The sequence below is a fragment of the Panthera leo genome, chromosome A2, assembly GCF_018350215.1.
Source record: "Panthera leo isolate Ple1 chromosome A2, P.leo_Ple1_pat1.1, whole genome shotgun sequence".
NCBI lineage: Eukaryota > Metazoa > Chordata > Mammalia > Carnivora > Felidae > Panthera > Panthera leo.
In genome coordinates, this window is record NC_056680.1 from 80,179,417 (window position 1) to 80,199,328 (window position 19,912).

The 19,912-nt window shown below is 40.7% G+C and overlaps 1 protein-coding gene across 1 annotated transcript in view; it reads left to right on the forward strand.

Moving 5' to 3' along the window:
• The window catches only part of SLC26A5 (solute carrier family 26 member 5), a 49,241-nt gene that overhangs the window by 8,146 nt on the left and 21,183 nt on the right, over positions 1–19,912 (forward strand). The window contains exons 2-6 of the mRNA XM_042915911.1: positions 9,985–10,052; positions 10,461–10,665; positions 12,416–12,555; positions 18,554–18,664; positions 19,745–19,911. Of these exons, the coding sequence (XP_042771845.1) occupies positions 10,514–10,665; positions 12,416–12,555; positions 18,554–18,664; positions 19,745–19,911 (570 nt within the window). The 5' untranslated portion in view covers positions 9,985–10,052; positions 10,461–10,513. The remainder of the gene's footprint in view (positions 1–9,984; positions 10,053–10,460; positions 10,666–12,415; positions 12,556–18,553; positions 18,665–19,744; position 19,912) is intronic.

A 19,912-nucleotide genomic window follows, 5' to 3' on the forward strand; every position in this document is an offset into this window, starting at 1 on the left:
CGCCAGGTGCTCCATAGAAAAATGTTTTAAAACAGCAGTAAGTGCAGGCTTATACTCAGCACAACCCATCGGAGAGTCTCTGTGGGATATAGACCCCCAGGTGTAGGCATGGGGTTGTACATTCAAACCTGGAAAGAAGACATGGCCTCAGGCCTAAAGAAGTAGGGAACCACCCCTTCTCCCATTTAATATGAGCTCACTATTTTAAAAACCTCCTAACAACCCTAAGGGAGTATCACCAAACAAATGGAAGAATCTGCCTGGTAAACCAGTAGATTCTTCTTCCATTTTTACTTAAAGTTCAGAACTTCTTTTAAATTAAAATACCTGTGGCTCAAACCTAAGCACCAGTTGGAATTACTGAGCTTTTTTACTCCAAAGAAGATTCTTGTGAGCATTAAGGATCTTTCAAGTGTCTCAGTTGGAAAATAAATCTTACAGTTTATCAATTTATGGAGTCACAGCAGTTTAGTGCTAGAGAGGATTTGGTTGTTTAATGGAATTGAATAATTTTTCCATGGCAGAGTGGTTTTGATCAGTATTTCTATATCGAATAAAGTAGGATGGGAATAGAGTTCCATAACCAGAGGATGTGGACTCCTAATGGAGCCTAGAGCCTGCCCTTTGCGGTTCTATAACACCTGGTTCTTATTAACCTCTCCAGTTTCATCTTCCGTAACCACTCAGAATACAATTTCTGTGAACATTCTGTGTTAAATTTTTACCTTTCACTTCTCTGTGCAGAATCACCTGCCCTTGCTTTTGCCTTCTACCCATTATTCAAGAGCTGCTTCAAATCCAGTCTCCTCTCTGAAGCCTTCCTTGACCCTACTCTTGCTTTTTATGTGGTTGAAACCACCAGGCTTCATATGCAGCAAATCACAAGTGGGAATACATGCCTATAGTTAGTATATTTTAGATAAAATTAGATAAACATTTTGGCATGATTAATCTAACAGTCAATGAGGCAGCATTGCATAAGTTCATGGTTTCTGAAATCAGGAGACCTGAATGAAGCCCATCCTGGCTCTTCTTACTTCATCAGAATCCCAAATACATCATCTGAAAAAGGTGGATAATTCTTACCTCATGTGGATGCTGTAATTTTTTAACCTCACAGTCTCAGTGTTAAGTGCTGTAGTCATGCCCAGCTATTTTTGTGTATAAATAAGAGGCTGACATAAATGTCTACCATTTGTGTTATTTTAAGTCAACTAGTAGTTTTTATATACTCACTTTGTAAGTTACCCAGTACTTAAAATGAGTATTAACGTTGTTTAAAGGTGAACTTTTTTTTATTACCATCACACACAAACTCACACAGATCAAAGACAAAAAATCTCACTTGTAATAGCCAAAATTTGGGAGTAGCCAAAGCGTCTAATAATAAGGAAGACTGTTAACTAAATCATTGCATATATTAGAAAATATTATGTAGCCGTTAGAAATTATGCTTCTGAAGTTTATTGACCTGGCAAAACGTTTATGATCATCATGTTAAGTATAAAAATTTTAATGCAAAACTATTAAGACCATATCCAGCCATGTAAATATACATTATACACGTACAAATAAATGCATTTATGGTATACATTTAATATGTACTATTCATGAGAAAAATGGAAAATTTCCCAATTTCCACTGTGCTCCTACACTTTATAATAAGGAAAAAAACCCCACAAGATTTATATTGTTCTCATTTCCTAAATGTTGATATTTCCTTGCCGACAGTCTCTTGCTCCCATTCCCAGAACTTTCTGTGTTCCCCTATATGCTCTATCATTTCATATGCTTCTACCCACCTGTAGGAAATCCTTAAAAGGATATAAAATGCTGCAGAGACATTAGATGACAAGGTTCCTGAGGGCATGTACCATAGCTTATTGATCTCTAAGAGTAGCCAACTTGGATATGACAGCCAAACATGGAGGTAGACTGTAGAATCATAATGAATGAATAGATGGAGGCTCAAGGCATTGAGAAATGGAGCCGGTAAAAGGAAATAAGTGTAACATTGATTAAAAAGGTAATAAGTATCTTCTGAATACCTTATTCTAAGTGCTTTATAATTCTTACATTAATCCTTAGTGCATCACTGTTAGGATTGGCTGGACAAATGATACAATATCCATATAATGGCATGTTATGCAGCTGTTCAAATAACAAAATAAAGGGACACCTGGGTGGCTTAGTTGGTTGAGCATCAAACTCTTGATTTCCTTCGTTGCTGCTAAGGTCATGATCCCAGGGTTGTGGGATTGAGTTCTGCGTCAGACTCCACCCTCAAGATTCATTCTCGCTCTCCCTCCCTCCCTCTTTCTCTCTCTCCCCCCCCTCTCTCCCCCTCTTTCTCTCTCTCCCCCCTCCCTCCCACCCTCCCTCTCTCCCTCTCCCCCCTCACCCACACATGCGCTTGTGTTCTCCCTAACACAAAACAGTGAGGAAGCTATTATATACTGATATAGAAAGATCACTAAGAGATGTTGTTAGTGGAAAAAGCTAGGTGTGAAACAGCGTTAAGCATGCTACCGATCATGAGAAGACTGTTTTTCATGTCTGCCTGTGTAAGATATTTCTGGAAAGACACAGGAAACTAAACACTGTGGTTGCTTCTGAGCAACGGAAGTGAGACAGCACTTCAATTTTTTTAATTTTTTTTTTTAACGTTTATTTATTTTTGAGACAGAGAGAGACAGCGCGTGGACAGGGGAGGGGCGGAGAGAGAGGGAGACAGAGAATCCGAAACAGGCTCCAGGCTCTGAGCTGTCAGCACAGAGCCCGACGCAGGGCTCGAACTCACAGACCGCGAGATCATGACCTGAGCCGAAGTCAGACACTTAACCGACCGAGCCACCCAGGCGCCCTTCAATTTTTTTAATACATGACTTTTTGAGCCATGTGACTAGATTAGTTATTCAATAAGTAACAATAGAGGAAAATCATTATCCCCATTTACAAATAAGTAACCTAAAATTGAAGGAAATTAGGTACCCTGTCCACAGTAGTCATCATAACAGTCGTACTTGGGGCACCTGGGTGGCTCGTTTGGTTGAGCAACTGACTCTTGATTTTGGCTCAGGTCGTGATCCCTGGGGTTGTGGCATTGCGTTGGATGCTATGCTGAGCATGGAGCCTGCTTAAGATTCTGTCTTTGCCCCTCTGATCCTCCCCCATGCATGCGCGCATGCTCTCTCTCAGTGTCTCTCAAATAAGATAAAATAATAGTAGTCATACTTATTGAACACTTACTATACGCCAGGCACCATGATAAGTGCTTTAGAAACATTTTCTAATTTATTCCTCTCAGATCTCTATTGAAGTTTTATTCTTTCAATATTATAGCTGAAGAATCTGAAGGAAGCAGAATTTATTTTCCAACCCAGGACACTTTTGGAAGTAATAATTACTCTGGGACAATAAGCATAAGCCAAGACATATGGTCACTCGACTTAGGGAAGTCAGATAACGTGCCAGATGTTCTATCATGATGGCAGAATCAGAACTGGAACAGTGGTCTGTGTGACTCCACAGCTTGTCCTCCTACCTGCCATTTACAGATAAGCAAATGAAGGCACAGAAAACTTATGTACCTCCCTCCCAAAAAAAACACACAGCTAAGTGCCACTTCCAGCCTCCAAACACAGTCCTTCTGAATCCAAAGCCTACCAGATGCTGCGTCTCTGGATAGAAATCTAATAATCTTTTGACAGAGGAATTTTAAGAGGAGTGGGTAAAAATAAAAGAGGAAAAGGAGGGGCAGAGCCCCAAGCTAAGTACTCTGGCGACTTTGGCCCCCACCACTCAAGTACACCGGAGAGCAGTCAACAAACGTCTGGGAGCCTGCTGCATCCTGGGGTATATGCTACATGTTTCAGAGACAGTGGTCCTGGCCTCACAGAGCTCACAGTCTACATTCAGGACGAGCTTGCATAGATTTTAGGGTCTTTGGCTCTCCTTACATGCTGGCCACTGCAGTTAGTCAATGATTGTTAAGGAGGAAAAGCAGATACTATATACTGGTCCCAGAAGTATAGAGAAAAGGAAGCAACTTTTTCAAATCGCTTTCAGGAAAAGTCTGATAAAGTCATAAGTGAACATTTTTCTTCTGGACTGTAAGTCACAAAGTCTTTTTTATATGCTATGTCCATTATAGAAAAGTTTATGCCCTGGGAAGTATAGAAAGTTTTCATAATAAGTAACATTTATTTTTGTTGGTTATTCATGCTGATGCCCATAGAGAAATTATGTTGAAAGATATGGTGAGTTTGGGTATGTGGTTGCACCCTTGGAATGAAAAGGACAACTATAAGCATTAGAACTAATTAGATTATGTCATTAATTATATAGTTAGAGTTATGTAAGTTGATTACTTTGAATAGATGGATACCCTGAGACTGTCTCTCTTCTGATGCCTCCAATCCACAGTGAAGAATACTCATTCACTTTCACACTTAAAGAAAAGCACTATTGAGCTGGTGTGGGGGAGGTGTGGAGTGAGGGGTTATCTTAGTTTCAGACAACTGAATCCATTCTAGCTAAATCCAGAGATTTGATTGGCATTTTGGTTTTTTTTTTTTTTTTTTTTTTTTTTTAATGTTTTATTTGTTTTTGAGACAGAGAGAGACAGAGCATGAACGGGGGAGGGTCAGAGAGAGGGAGACACAGAATCCGAAATGGGCTCCAGGCTCCGAGCTGTCAGCACAGAGCCCGACGCGGGGCTCGAACTCACGGACCACGAGATCACCACCTGAGCCGAAGTCGGACGCTCAACCAACTGAGCCACCCAGGCGCCCCTTGATTGGCATTTTGAACAAACTTGCCAAATACAGTTCTCAGAATGTTGTCGCTGGAAATATTATTTAAGGATGAGGACACTAAGACTCAGAGAGGCAAATTGTTTTTCTATATTCATTTAACAAGCATTTTTGAGCCCTAAGTAGCCATCACTGAACAGAAATCAACAGTGTTGGGTTTCTGCTTACAGTCTAGTTTCCCACCAGGTTCACCAATCTCCCTCCATGAGCTCAAAACAATACACATTCCAGAATTACTGAAACACAGTCTCTAAAGGACCTAGAAGTCTGTGGTTTCAAGCTCCCTAGGTGACTCAGACATACTTCCAAGTGTGGAAACTCCTGATTTAGTTGGTCCTGTCATAACAGTATTGAATGGCTCAGACGCTCGAAATGCAGAACTAGGGCTGGAACTGACCCTGACCTCCATTTTGGAGCATCTTCCACAAAACCATAGTGAATCTCCGTTACCGGCAAGCAACTAATTCTTGCTTTTAGTTTGAAGTCAAAAATGTTGCTGCTGCCTTGTTATAGCTTGTATTATAAACATCTGTGCCTTTTAAATTTGGTGACGACTTTGAACAGGAAACAAGGTTTGTGTTTTGAGAGAGGTTTTGGAGAGGTTACCCCAACGTGAGTATGGATGGGTCTGTTTTCTCACCTACAAAAGGAAGGAGTTAAATTGGATCATCTTCAAGATTACTTTCAGATCTAGAAATCTATGATGAAAGATGTTCGAAACTGTTTTTAAATCCCTTCTTTCACAGTTGTGGAAAATGGGATTTGAACCCCTAGGTCATTTTGCTTTTCTGCAATGAGTATTTTTGTTGGAGGACCTGCCGGAAGGTTTGTCCCTTTAGACCGTCTTAGAAGTGACTTTTCTCATGTAAAGGTTTGGGTAGTTTTACAGCTTGGTGATTTATATTGCAATCAGCACACTGGAAGCTCATTATCTGTCAGATAAGGGTCTGGTCATTTGATCTGCTCATGCTGGTTCCTTGGTTTCTTTGCCACTCTTCTGATAAGGGGGCTATCGATAGCCTTCATGGCTTTAATTATTTAATCGTTATTGATGAGCATTAAAAGTTCCCCAAAAGGACAGCCTCTCTTTATAATACCCTCTTCTGTCCTTACCCTTCCCAGCACTCCTTTCCTTTCCCAGGTAAGAAAAAACTGCCAAACAGATATAGCTAGGAGACCTGTACTCTAGCCAGGGTCCTAACACCTCAAAAATACTTGAGAATCCCCTCTTGTCTGTGTCTCTTCCTAACCTACAGAGTGTTACAGTTGCCACATTTAGCAAAGAAAATAAAAGATACCCAAAGCTGAGATAAAGAATAAAAATGTAATGTAAGTATGCTCTATGCAATATTTGGAACATACACTAAAAAAATTTGTTGCTTGCTTGACATTGAAATTTAGATATCTTATATTTTATTTGGTAAACCTATAGAGAGTCATACCCTAATGCTTTCCTAAATCCGTCTAATGTTTTGAGATCTAACTTCCTTGGAGATTTGCTCCTAATTTAAACCCTGAATGAAATGCTTATAACAAATAAGACTGCATTTGCATGAAGCTTAGCAGGTGTTTCATGGCCTGCCTACACAAAACTCCCTCTTGTTTTGAGAACAGAAGAATAGAAAAACCTAAGCAAGATATTTTTCTGTTTTGTAATTTTTTATTGAATATTTCAAAGACACCCATGAGCAAAGACAGTAATAGAATGTCTTGCACACAATTTATGTACACCTTGTTCAGTTTCGTTTGTTTGGGTGTGTGTATTGGGTGTGTGTATTTGGGCATGTCTATTGCCATGCCATAAGTTGGTGGTTTTGAACTTCAGCTGTGCATTGGAGTCACCTGGAGAGCTTTTTAAATCCTCAGTCCCTGCCTGCCTCCCAGACCAATTAAATCAGAATGCCTGGTGGTAGAGTCAGATCAGACATCAATAGCCGCCCAGGTGATTCCAGTGAGCAGTCAGGGCTGAGAACCAATTCCCTAACTGAAAATGGCAAATTCAAGGAAGTATTTTTCCTGCTACATCATGTCCTAATATTTCAAATTCATCTCCAAAGTTATTTGGTACACTTTTCAGTAAGTATATTATATTATACCATGTTATATTCATTATGTTATGTTGGATATTAAGGCATAGCATACATTGTATTATAAAGATTACTTCTGAAAACATTTCATCTGGCTGTAATTGTATCACTGATTCATTATTAATTATTAATTCATAGTCCTTAAAGTGTATAATTGGCTTTTGTGTCCAAATATTTCTTTGTGGTTTTCTTATGTCTTTTTCATATGTATTTCTCTGTCCCTCTCAGATTTTAAACCAGTGGTTCTTTACTCATTAAAATAATCTTAGGATGCTTTTTTTTTTTTTAATGTCTCAGCCCCCTTCCTAGAGGCTCTGCTCTAATTGGTCTTGTATAGATCCCAGGATTTCTTGTCTGTTTTAAAAGCACCTGAGGAGATTTTGAGTTTAGGCAAAGTTGAAAGCCAATATTTTTTTATATGTCAAATACCCACCTACCCAATCATCTGAGTCTCCTGGGGAGCTTTTAAAACACACACGTAATTGCCCTGATTGATAAAGTAGAAGGAATTTTGAGATTCCAGGACCAGGAGAAATGAGGCATTAACAAATGGCCTTCAGAGTAATGGGTGTAAATGAAGAATCCTGTCAGGGATAGCCAAAGGACTTTGGAGAATAAGGATAAGAAGATCTAATATTTTAGAAATATTTTATTTCATCTTCTGTGTTTCAGTGTAAGCCTATTCTGTTTCTCTGAAGTCTCAGAGAAGGCCATCACACATGGGTACAGCAAGGCATGACCACACTCACACATACTGAATGCCCATCGTCCAGGCCCCACCCCTGGAAATCCTAACTCAGGAGATTCAGAGGGAGGCCCTAACATCAGTACTTTCAGCCTTCCCCAGACCCTTGTGGTGAGTGGCTACGTTTGGTCCCACTAAGTGTACATGATGCAACAGCCTTAGATACGATCATCACAGTTCATCCCATTGACATCTGGGCAAATTGATTTTGGGGAACAGTAAAATCAATGATAAAACTGGGTTTTTGCAATAGGGAGAAAAAGCCTGATTCTTATTAGACCTCCCTCAGATCTACCTGGTCTTTTTCTCTTTGAGTGGCTCTATGAAGGAAGATATAACCTTTCTGAAATAGAAGAGAAGATGACTAAGGAGGAGGTGTACAGAAAAATTAATAATAATGATACATTTTAAAGCAGGCTTCATCTTCTATAATACGAAATAACAGGAAGCATGACCTATATTATCAACAGTCATGAACACCAATCCAAAGATCTTCCTCATTCATCAAATACTGAGTACCTGCTAAGACAGGGACTGAGCTAGACCCTTGACTTTCAAGGTATGGTCTCGGGAATTACAATTTAGAAGAGACCAATAATTATAATCAGTGGGAGAAAAGTGGAAAATTACACAAAGTAGTGAGTATTGACCCAGTCTTAGGGGAAACTTCAGACAAGCAGAGGACAAAACGAGGCTTTTGAAAGCTACAATGATTAGGGTTTAGGGAAAATGGGAAGAGAGTGAGGGGGAGAAAACAGCGTTTTCCAGAGTGAATGGAACTCTGCAGTGACACAAAGGCTTAAAGCAGTGCGGTGCGTTGTGTGAATTCCAGATGGTTCTACAAACTGTCCTGTCATGTTCTGGAGGAGTTGGGGCAGGTGGAAGGCAGAATGGTTGCACTGATCTAGGTCAGACTCCACTCATACACATCAGCCCAGTCGTTCTGGGATATTATGAGTTCCTAGAGTCGCCATAAAAAATTAGATGGCCAACCAGCCTTGCTAGCCTAAAGCAAAAAACATATGATTTTTGTCAGATTCTGCTGCAAAATCCTCTTTCTCCAGACTAATCTGTTCATGTCATCCTTATTGGTACTTGGTTGCATTTGCTGTTAGATTTCCTTTTTATTCTAGACTGTGGAATTTTTAACCTCCTTGGACACAGGCATTTGTTTTTGGATGATGTTTTGTGGGTGATCACATGAACCTGAGTTCAGTGTGAATTGTAATTTCAGTTTGGTGAAAAACTTTGCATCACGCAGGAATTGTATTGACCCACCTCAAGAATTGCCCCACTCTCCTGTTGTTATCACATAGACACCTGACTGTTAACTCATGCCAACTCCCGTCTCCTCTGCTGTTAACTTCCTTCAGTTGGGAACATTGGCTTCCGTTGTTTTGTTGTTCACTTAATTTTCCATTATAAGGTGTACAATTGAAATATATAGACAAATACAAAGAGTCATGTAACAAACACCCATTTACATATTGCAAGACTTAATCAAATCTAAATGTTTTGCTCTATTTGCACCAATTCTTTTTACAAACTAAAACATTATAGATACAGTTAAAGTTCTGTCTCTTCTGAGTCTGACTCCCCTTGTCTCCAAAGGAAACACCATCCTGATCTTAGTGTTTATCATTGCCATTCATGGTTTTATACATTTTCTACATACATGTGTCCATAAACAACATGTAGTATTGCTTTATACTTTCTATTTTTTTAATTTTCTTTAACGTTTTTATTTATTTTTTAGACAGAGAGAGACAGAGCATGAATGGGGGAGGGTCAGAGAGAGAGGGAGACATAGAATCCGAAACAGGCTCCAGGCTCTGAGCTGTCAGCACAGAGCCCGACGTGGGGCTCGAGACATGGACTGTGAGATCATGACCTAAGCTGATCCTATGACCCTTAACTGACTGAGCCACCCAGGCACCTCGCTTTATACTTCTTAAAATTTTGTTTATATTATTGTACCCCTGAGGTATCTATCCGGGCCTTGCATTTTTATCGAAAATTAAGTTTTTGAGATTTATTGATGATGACACAAATAGATTTCACTTTTTAAAACTACTTTATAGCATTCAATATATGACTATACCAAAATTTATTTTTTATTGCATACCAGTAGACATTTGCATTTTTTTCTAATTTTTCAATATCATAAAGCTGCAGTAGACATCCTTGCACACGTTTCCATGCACACAAATATATTGGGTGTGTATATATATATATATATATATAAATCAACCATCGTAATTGTCTCACACATGACAGCATAATCATGTGTGAGTATTCTACCATTGCACTGATGTTTTCAACTTGTAACTTTTCACAGGAATTTTCCTCATGGAGATGTATAAGCTTCAGTTCTGAACCATAGGATAATTTAAGGAGTAATCAAATGTGAGTACAGAATTGGAGAGGAGGATAATATGCCTTCAAGAAACTTGGGTTCAATTTAAGGACTGATCTTGCCCCTTTTTCTGTTTCCTTGACATGTAAATGGGTCACTATCCCCCTTATATGGACTGAGAGCCAACTGAAGTATTTAGCCACTGAATTTAATGCGAGCTTTTGTTAGAAGTACACACATTACCAGTTATTGCCTTGGGAGGAAATAAGTCTCATATGTTTTCATAGTGATTTTAACTTCATTTATTTGCTGTTGCTAGGTACTCATCCATGTGTTAGGTGCTCTGGGTTGTCGAAAGATGAAGTCGTCAGAAGAATTTACAATCCCACGAGGAAGAGATGCTTAGGAACACAATCAGTAGGATTGTGGCATCTGAAATAGACTATTTTCTCCCTTAGTGACACTCAGGAAATGCTTGTCTCCTGCTGTTGATGAATAATTTCGGAGTACTATGGATCATGCTGAAGAAAATGAAATCCTTGCAGCAAGCCAGAGGTACTATGTGGAAAGGCCTATCTTCAGCCATCTGGTCCTCCAGGAAAGACTTCACAAGAAGGACAAGATTTCAGATTCCATCGGGGATAAGCTGAAACAGGCATTCACGTATGTTGTGTTTTAACTTTTTCCTTTACTCTGTCATTATGAGAGAAGCAAGGTCAAATGTATAAAGAAAATCTGGTGCAGTGGAGAAAAAACAAAAAGTGAGCACTCAGGATTTGCAGAACTGTCCACATGGTTCATTCAGGGATAGTATTTGATTGAACCCAGGCTTCATTATGTATTTCACCCTATTTGTTAAATTCTGATTATGCTTGCATCTGTTTAATGGTTTATTTAAACACCCGGCTTTCCCATACTCCAGCACCTTCCACACATCCACCTTTTGCCTTCGTCTCTCAGGAATGTTCCAAACTTTTTTTCCACTCTGATTTCTCCATTTGGCAACATCCTGAATCTACATCCCAACCTAGGCTGTCAAGGACAGCATCCTATGACTCTTTGTTTTGGAGACGCTTTCACAGCCATGTTGCAGGCCTGGGAACAGTAATACATGTGTGCCTCTCAATAGCTCCCAAGCTTCAAAACCAAACCATTCTAGACCCTTGGGACGACACCTCTGTGCTCTGTGTTCATGTAAGCTTCACAGAGACCCTCCGCTCTAAGTATGACCATCAGGAGAGTTTTAAAATGTATACCCTGGAGTCAGACTCTCCGAGTTTTAATCCTAGTCCCAACCACCTACTAGCTGTGTGCTTCAGTTTCCTGCTGTGTAAATGGGGATAATAATAGGACTTACATCATAGAGTTACTGGGGATTAAAATCCATTAAGATATGCGAAGTGCAAGGCACGTGGCAAACAGTATATAAGCATAGCTATTGTTAATACCTTAATGTTCTAAAAAAAGAGTGTGGCATCTAATCTAATTTGTTTCGCTCAAACTCATGACTGTTGCCACAGTTGCCCCACATTTGCTTCCAGTATCTTCCTAAACCTGATAATCAGATGCTTTGGCCACTAAAGACATTATTATATAAAGTACCGTGCGTGGTGTAAGAGTACATTGTCCTTTGAATGGAATAAATTGCTTCCTTGTCACCAGGAGGACTTGGGGCTGCCAGAGTGAGGGACAGACTCATCTGTCCATGCTCTTATTCAGTGATGTCTTTGATGATGGACATAGAGTGGGAAAAGGACTGACCGTGGCCCAGAGCATATTCATGTATCAAAATTAATTGAACTACGTAGGGACTAAATGCAAAGCCTTGGTTTTATCCACCTAATCAAGACAACCAGACACAGAATCCACTACTATACTCCAGTGACAAATGGTGTTTTGAGTTTTCCTAATCAAAGATACTAAAGCACTTCAAATACATATTCATAAAGCTCATAACACATACATGTCCTTCATTTTATAAGGAAGGGGGAAACTAAATGGGTGGGCCTGCTGGTCAATGGCTCCACCTTCAAAAATTGACCGAAGCAGTAAGTAATTCCCCTACTTTGATTTACACCAACACAGAAAGTACATTTAGGATGTCATCTATTAAAATAATAGCTTCCAGGGTATCCCCATTATTTCAAAACTAAGTTTTTCTTATTTCTCATGGTAAGTTGTAGAGCATTATCATGGAGCCAATTCAGATGTTTCCATTAAAAAAAAAAAAAAAAGAAAAGGTTGCAAGAAGCTTTTGTTGTTCCTGATCTCCCCCAAGTGGCAAGGTCGCTCTTAGCACCAAATGTGAATTTGTCCCTATTGCGCCACAATATGAGGAAGGGAAGACAACCGTGGTGTGAATTTGGTGGAAATGTTCGTCTTTTTTTTTTTTTTTTTTTTTTGGTCCTCCCAGATGTACTCCTAAGAAGATACGAAATATCATTTATATGTTCCTGCCCATAACTAAGTGGTTGCCCGCGTACAAATTCAAAGAGTATGTGTTGGGTGACTTGGTCTCAGGCATAAGCACAGGGGTACTTCAGCTTCCTCAAGGTCAGTAGGTATATTTATTTCTTTTTGTTGTTTCCCTTGCTGTTATCTCTTCAAACAATTGTTGACCCGTTTTCTGTTTAATTTCATTATGATTGCAAATTCATACTTTTATCATATCATTCTAAAGGAATTTCTCGGGGGCGCCTGGATGGCTCAGTCAGTTGAGTGTCCAGCTTCACCTCAGGTCATGGTCTCACAGTTTGAGTTAGGCCCCGCGTATCGCTGTCACCGCTATCAGTGCAAAGCCTGCTTTGGATCCTCTGTACTCCTTTCTCGCTGTCCCTCCCCACCGCTCATGGTCTCTCTCTCTCAAAAAGGAATAAACATTAAAAATAATAATAAAATAAAGGATTTTTTCAGAAATAATTAACCCTTTAAAATCCCAGAGATAGTAGTTGTAGAACGTAGTGATACTACTTTGCAGATCAGGACCTTTCGGAACTGACTGCACATGGCCTACTTCTTGCTAGGTTAATCAGTTATTCATTGAACACGTTGTTGGGGTTTTCTTTTTTAAGGTTCTTGACCTACAAATCCATATTCTAATTACAAGGGACTGGGATAGACTGAGTTCCTCTACGTTTGTGTGATTTTATATGTGATATAAGAATTTCAGAAAATGCTCATTTATTCATCTATTCACATGTTTATCAAGCATCTGCCTGACCCTCCTTTTCTGTATGAACTAACCATTTGATAAGGCAGAAAGACATCAAACAAATAAAAGCATATAAAAATTTGGGGGGTGCCTGAGTGGCTCAGTCATTTGAGTGTCCAACTTTTAATTTCGGCTCAGGTCATGATCCCAGGGTCATGGGATCGAGCCCTGCATCAGCATGGAGCCTGCTTAGGATTTTCTCTCTCTCCCTTTGCCCCTCTCCCTGCTCGTGTTCTTTCTGTCTCTAAAATTAAAATTAAAAAAAAATTAAAAGCGCATATAATTTTTTAATTACAAATGATGTTAAACACTCTGAAGGAAAATACAGAGTGCTGGAAGATAATAATAGGGGAACCTAACTTGAGTAGCTAAATCACAAAAAGTTCTTTAAGAGAGAGAGAGTTGAGCTGGGTCCTGAAGGATACTTGGGAGGCAGGTAAAGAATGAGAGGAAGTGCATTTGAGGCAGCAGGGATAGTATGTGTGAAGACACTTAGGAGAAGAATGGAGTATTTGAAGAAGCAACTGAAAAGCAGCTTGCTAGGGGTGTGGGGGGCTAGGGGACGGTGGCCAGCGAGGTGAGCAGCGGCAGGTCTACAGATCCTTGTTGGCCACTTTTTGGATTTCACTCTGAGGGCACTGAAAGCTATCACCATGCTTTCACTTGGGGTTTCTTTCTAAGAGATCACTGAGACTGCTTTGGGGGGGTGGATTTGGTTGGTGAGAGGAGCATCAGAAGGAAAGTAGGGAGACCAATAGAGGTGATAGTGACTCATTGTAGGCGAAAGGTGATAAAGGCTTGAACAGCTTCTAGGTCAGTTGCCAAGAATCTATTCCCTTCTTCAGTTTCACAAAAATTAATTAGCAAATGATCAATTGGTCAAAAGAAAAAAAAAAATCACGTCCCCTAATGATCATTCAGCTGAATTTTTAATTTTCCAAGTGATTGATTTACCAAATCTTTTAAGCAAAAGCCTTAAACCAGTTTTAGGACATTTTTTCTCATCCATTTTGGCACCAGCACCCCAAAGACAGAGAAGGGGATGGGTTCAAAGGCAGAGGTGGGAGCAGGGAAGGGAACATCCAGGGGCTCAGCAGCGTTTGAAACAAGTGAAACTGACCTTTGGTCAATTCGGACAGATAAGGCCACAGGAAGTGATGCAATGAGCCCATGTAAACTAACGCTTTGGAGAAATCCTCAGGATTGTGCCAGAAATTTATCTTTGACCTCTTACCCTCCTTCCATTTTGATCTAGGGTGGTGGCTATAAAAATGGAAAGAATTACAAATATATGTGCTATATTTTGTGGTAAAATTCAGCCAGATGGGCTGTTGGATTGATTTGGGGGAGAATAGGGAAACAAGGCATGTCAAGAATTACTTTAAGGTTTCTGGGCTGAAGAGTTAGATTGGATGTGAGGGCAGTGAGGAAGAAGGATGGTCAAGAATGTCTGAGATTTCTGGTTCCAGCATCTGAGGGCTGGAGGTGCCAATTGCAGACATAATAAAGACTGCAGGAGGAATGGATTTGAAGGGTAAGTTTGAACATGTTAAATTTGAAACACTTGGGAGATAGAGACATGGACAGTGCATGTTAATATTTAAAATACGGGCTCAAAAGAGAGGTGTGGGCTCCGATGTCAGTCTGGGGATCTTTGACATATGGGGAACATTTAAACCATGGCAGTAGACAAGGCCACCCAAGAAGAGAATGTGGAACAAAAGAGGAGGGAGCCAAGATCAAGCTTTGTCCAATATTGAAAACCAAATAAAGAAGGAGGAACCAGCAAAAGAGACTGAAAAAACATCTGGAAAGGAGAAAGGAGAACCAGGAGACTGTGGTATTGCAGAAAGGAAGACATAATTTCAAAACAAGGAATTATCCAGTAGGTCAAACACTAAGAGGTGTAAGTCATCCCACAATCAACTTTGTATGGAAAAGATATTTTTCTGCCCATCACTAGTCAATGAAGATGGATAAATATGAAAAACAAAATGTAGCACAGATAGAAATCCAAGAGATACTAAGTTAATTGCTTGTGGTTGATACATTATTAGTAAAAGGATTTTGTTAAGCATTGAATTAATTGATTCATTAATTTATCTCTAATTTATTTAAAGTCCCTCTGGGAGCGCCCAGATGGCTCAGTCAGTTAAGCATCTGACTGTAGAGCTGGACTCAGGTCATGATTTCGGGTTCCTGAGATCGAGCCCCATGATGGACTCTGTGCTGACAGATTGGGATTTTGTCTCTCCCTCCCCCTCCCTCCCTCCCTCCCTCCCTCCTTCCCTCCCTCTCTCTCTCCCTCTCTCTCAAAATGAATAAACATTAAATAAATAAAGTCCCTGTAAAACTATGGTAAAGGAGAGGGAAATGGTGTAAACTAGCAAGGACAAAGAAAATGGGAGAGGAGACACTGTGGAGCAGGAAAAAAAAAGATGGCTAGTGAATGACAAGGGACAACGGAATTATCAGTGGAAGAAGCTGGTATTTCGGTGTGTGCCTTGGGAACGTTGGGAAATTGGCAGCGCTGAGTATTGTCTAAGGTGAGAGGCAGATGGCTAGAAGCAAGAGGATGGGTTGAAAGTCTATATAATAATTAGCACACACATAGAGACCCAGGTGCCCACACCGGCACCATGCTGTGGATGGAAGGGTGAAAACCATGAAAGACGGTCAGGGGGAATTAAGTCTACACACTGAGCTGTGCGCTAGTGAGGGTTCTTCCTTGCCCTGTGCACCTCAGAAGAGCCTCCAAGATCTTGCAGCCCAAAGTAAATGATGAGTTGCCCCCAGAGATAGTGACAATTGGGGGTTCCCCAACCAAGATGCCTACAGTTCATCCAATGGCACGGTAAAGCCCATCAATAAATGAATTGGCCAATGCACATGAGGCTTCAAGGAAGAAAACAAACAGAAAGAAGACCATTGGGTACATAATTAGTGGAGAAGGCAAAATAAAACATTTGTTCTGTAATATCCTCAGCAAGGTGTAAAAACAGATCGAATCCATAAGAACAGGATGTGATTTTAGAAAGAGCTCATAGAAATTAGAACAACAAAGAGAACACCAAAGAGCTCATAGAAATTAACAACATAACTAGAGTAAAATAGTCAAGAGCTGGAAGATAGAGGAAATCTCCTGGAAATAGAAGTAAACTATGAATACGTGAGCAGTAAGAAAGACAAGAACACCAGGGGATCAGGCCTGGTATTCCATCATCTACTGGCAGTTCCAGAAAGAAGAGGTTAAACATAAGAGACCATCAAAGAGTATTTTCAAAGTTGAAGTACATGAGTTTTCTGACTGAAAGAAACCACCCAGTACCCAGCAGAATAAATAAAAAATAAAATTAGACACACCATAATAAAATATCAGAAGACTGGAATAAATAGAAGATCTCAAAACTTTTTAAAAAGGAAAAAAAGTCACATAATAGTGATATAACAAAGAGGCTGAAAAAACAGAACAGAAAGCCTATAGTTTACATCTGAAACTGATAAATTAAGAATAACATGGGGTGCCTGGGTGGCTCAGTCAGTTGAGCGTCCAACTCTTGGTTTCGGCTCAGGTCATGATCCCAGAGTTGTGGGATCAAGCCCCACATTGGGCTTCATGCTGAGCGTAGAGCCTGCTTGGGACTCTGTTTCTGTCTCCCTCTGCCCCTCTCCCTCTCTCACTGTTGCTCTTTCTAAAATTAAAACAAACCACAACAATGCCAACACATGATTTACAGTAAGGTTTCTCAACCCCACACCATACTGGTAGCAGCCCCCCACCCTCAGTCAGTCATGATAATAAAACAAAAAATGTCTCCTGACATTGCCAGATGTCCCTTGGGGGGAAAAATCCTCTCAGTTAAGACCTGCTGATTTAGAGAGATGAGATAAATGGTAGAAAAACAGCTTGGGGCACCTGGGTGGCTCAGGCAGTTAAGCGTCCGACTTTGGCTCAGGTCATCATCTCGCGGTTCGTGAGTTCAAGCCCCACGTTGGCTCTATGCTGACAGCTCAGAGCCTGGAACCTACTTTAGATTCTGTGTGTGTCTCTCTCTGCCCCTCCACCACTCACACTCTGTCTCTCTCTTTCAAAAATAAATGTTTAAAAAAAAAGAAAGGCAAAAAGAAAAACAGCTAAGCAACTTGGAAGCCAGTGCCTCTGGGTAGCAGAACCTGGAGGCAAGGCAGAAGAGACTCGACTTTTCTTCAGAGCCATTTAGTACTGCTTGGGTTTTTAAACTATGGACATGTGTTCTTTTGAAATAAAAATTAGAACATAGAAATTTGGTTTTTTAAAAAAGACAACATTAAAATGACCATATTGTTACATGTGGAGGAGGGATGCTTCCCCAACTCTTCTCTTGCCAAAATTTTTTCTCCACAACATGACAATGCATGAAGTGAATTTTCTAGTTGTCCAGGATGTTTGGGTAAGGTCCCTGAGCTGAGAACAAAGGGTGTTTATTGTCTCCATATTCTGAATACCAGACCATCTATGCCAAGCTGTAAGTGAATGACACCAAACTGTCTCTTTAGTGCATCACTTCAATAGGATATATGAGGGGACCAGGTATTATGATAATCGATTTGGAATGAGAATTTTCTAGGGAGAGGTGAAAGCACTGTTTCTCCTCCACTGAAAGTTGAGGAAGGAGGGACTGCAAGAGAACCACTCAGAGCACAGGACACATGTCCCCTCGAGTTTTGGGGGGTTGTTGCTAATTATTGCAAGAAAACAAAATCTACAGGTAAAAGGGTATACACCTCCCATGTAGGCAGAATGGAGAGCCGGTGGTCATGGCCTGCACTTCCAAAGTTTCTTGGGGTACAGGTGTCAGGCTTTCCCATTGGATAAGTGGGTGCCCCGGAAGGTCACCTGGCTTGGCTCATTTGGAAGGTACCTGCCCGAGACGACTGCCTACAGAGGAGCATATGGCAGCAGAGACAACCTGGAAAAGGTGTAAGAACTGGAAGCTGGGAGTTCCTTATTGAAAAGGGATTCCCCCCCCCCCCCCCAGAAAACACAAAAACACCCCATTAGAGAAGCAGCCAGCATTTGGCCATCAACACAGATTATAGCTACACCGGTCAAGTAAGACTATCTGCCCTCATCTGGATTGGGAAAGAACAAAACAGAAAAGATCCACCCCCTGGCAAAGAGATGACGAGGAAAATTGTCTCAGCCCAGGAGGAGGATTGGGATGGAATGATGGACAGGTGAAGACACATCTGCTTAAGTTAACATGGCTCTCACCTCTTCATCATACACAACTGAGAGAAAAGTGCCTATAGCCCTCTGGTTTCTAATCTCCCCATTTCTGTTTGGTTTTAATCCCACAGGGTTAGCCTTTGCAATGCTGGCTGCTGTGCCTCCGGTGTTTGGCCTGTACTCTTCATTTTATCCTGTTATAATGTATTGTTTTTTTGGAACCTCCAGACATGTATCCATAGGTAAGAGCTTAGCGTTGCTATTTTAGTACCGTTCTGTTTGGATCTCTGAGCTCTGCAGTGTGCCAAAGAAATAGTGTGTTTGTTACCAGAACCTCTGCTTAATAACTTTTGTTACTGCATACTGCCTTAGAAGAATACACTGCCCCCCCCTCCAGATTTCTAGAACTAATAGCTTTCTTATGATCTTGGCGTAAAGGAAAAAGATAATTTTCTTGTGTAAAAAGAGCAAATTGTTGAAATTTGTGAGATCTTTAGCTCATAATACAATTTGCTTGTATCTGATTTTTCTTTTTGTTTATTAGTGGCATTGCATGTTCCCAATTTCTATGCACATATTGCATTTTCATCCTATTTTAGGCTCTGGATTGTACATGATTTTTCCCAGTGTATTTAGGATAAGATTTATACTGATTTTGTTAAGTGTTGTTGCTGCATGAGGCTGCCACCAGCAACACATACACAGTATTTCCAGTGGCTGGTGCCGGGTAAAAAATAGCCCCCACACCACCCCGAATTTAGCAGCTTAAAATACTTGTTTCATTATCTTGCATGGTTCCCATAGGTCAAGACTTGAGAAGTGCTCATCTGGGCAGTTCTGGCTCAGGGTCTGTGGTGCAGATTCAGAGGGGAAGCTTCTCTCCATGTGGTTTCCTAATTGAGCTCTCGCACACTCAGGGCCCCAGCACGCGCAACTATTACAGCCGTCAGCTGCATCACTGCATCACCGCATGTTCCCTGGCCTCAGAAGCCACACAGTATCACTTGGCCGCATTCTTTTCGCAACTAGCATGTCACAAGTCCATCCAGATTCAAGGAGAGAGGAATTAGCCTACCTCTTAATGGGCAAATGTCCAGGTTCTAGAAGAGTCCATGGGATAGAAGATATCATCGTGGTCATGTTTAGAGAATACGATCTGTACATACACAGCTTACACATAAACCAGGAGCAGAGGCTTAAGGAAAGCAGGGCAGTTTTACGTCAGTGATGAGTTAGTGACCTCACCTGTGTCTCCTTGCGTACCGGCCACAGCCATGTGAGATATGCTCAGCATGATTTCCCTAATGCTTCATCATTTTCAGGTCCGTTCGCTGTTATTAGCCTGATGATTGGTGGTGTGGCTGTTCGATTAGTACCAGATGATATAGTTATTCCAGGAGGGGTAAATACAACCAATGGTACGGAAGCAAGAGATGCCTTGAGAGTGAAAGTCGCCATGTCCGTGACCTTACTTTCAGGAATCATCCAGG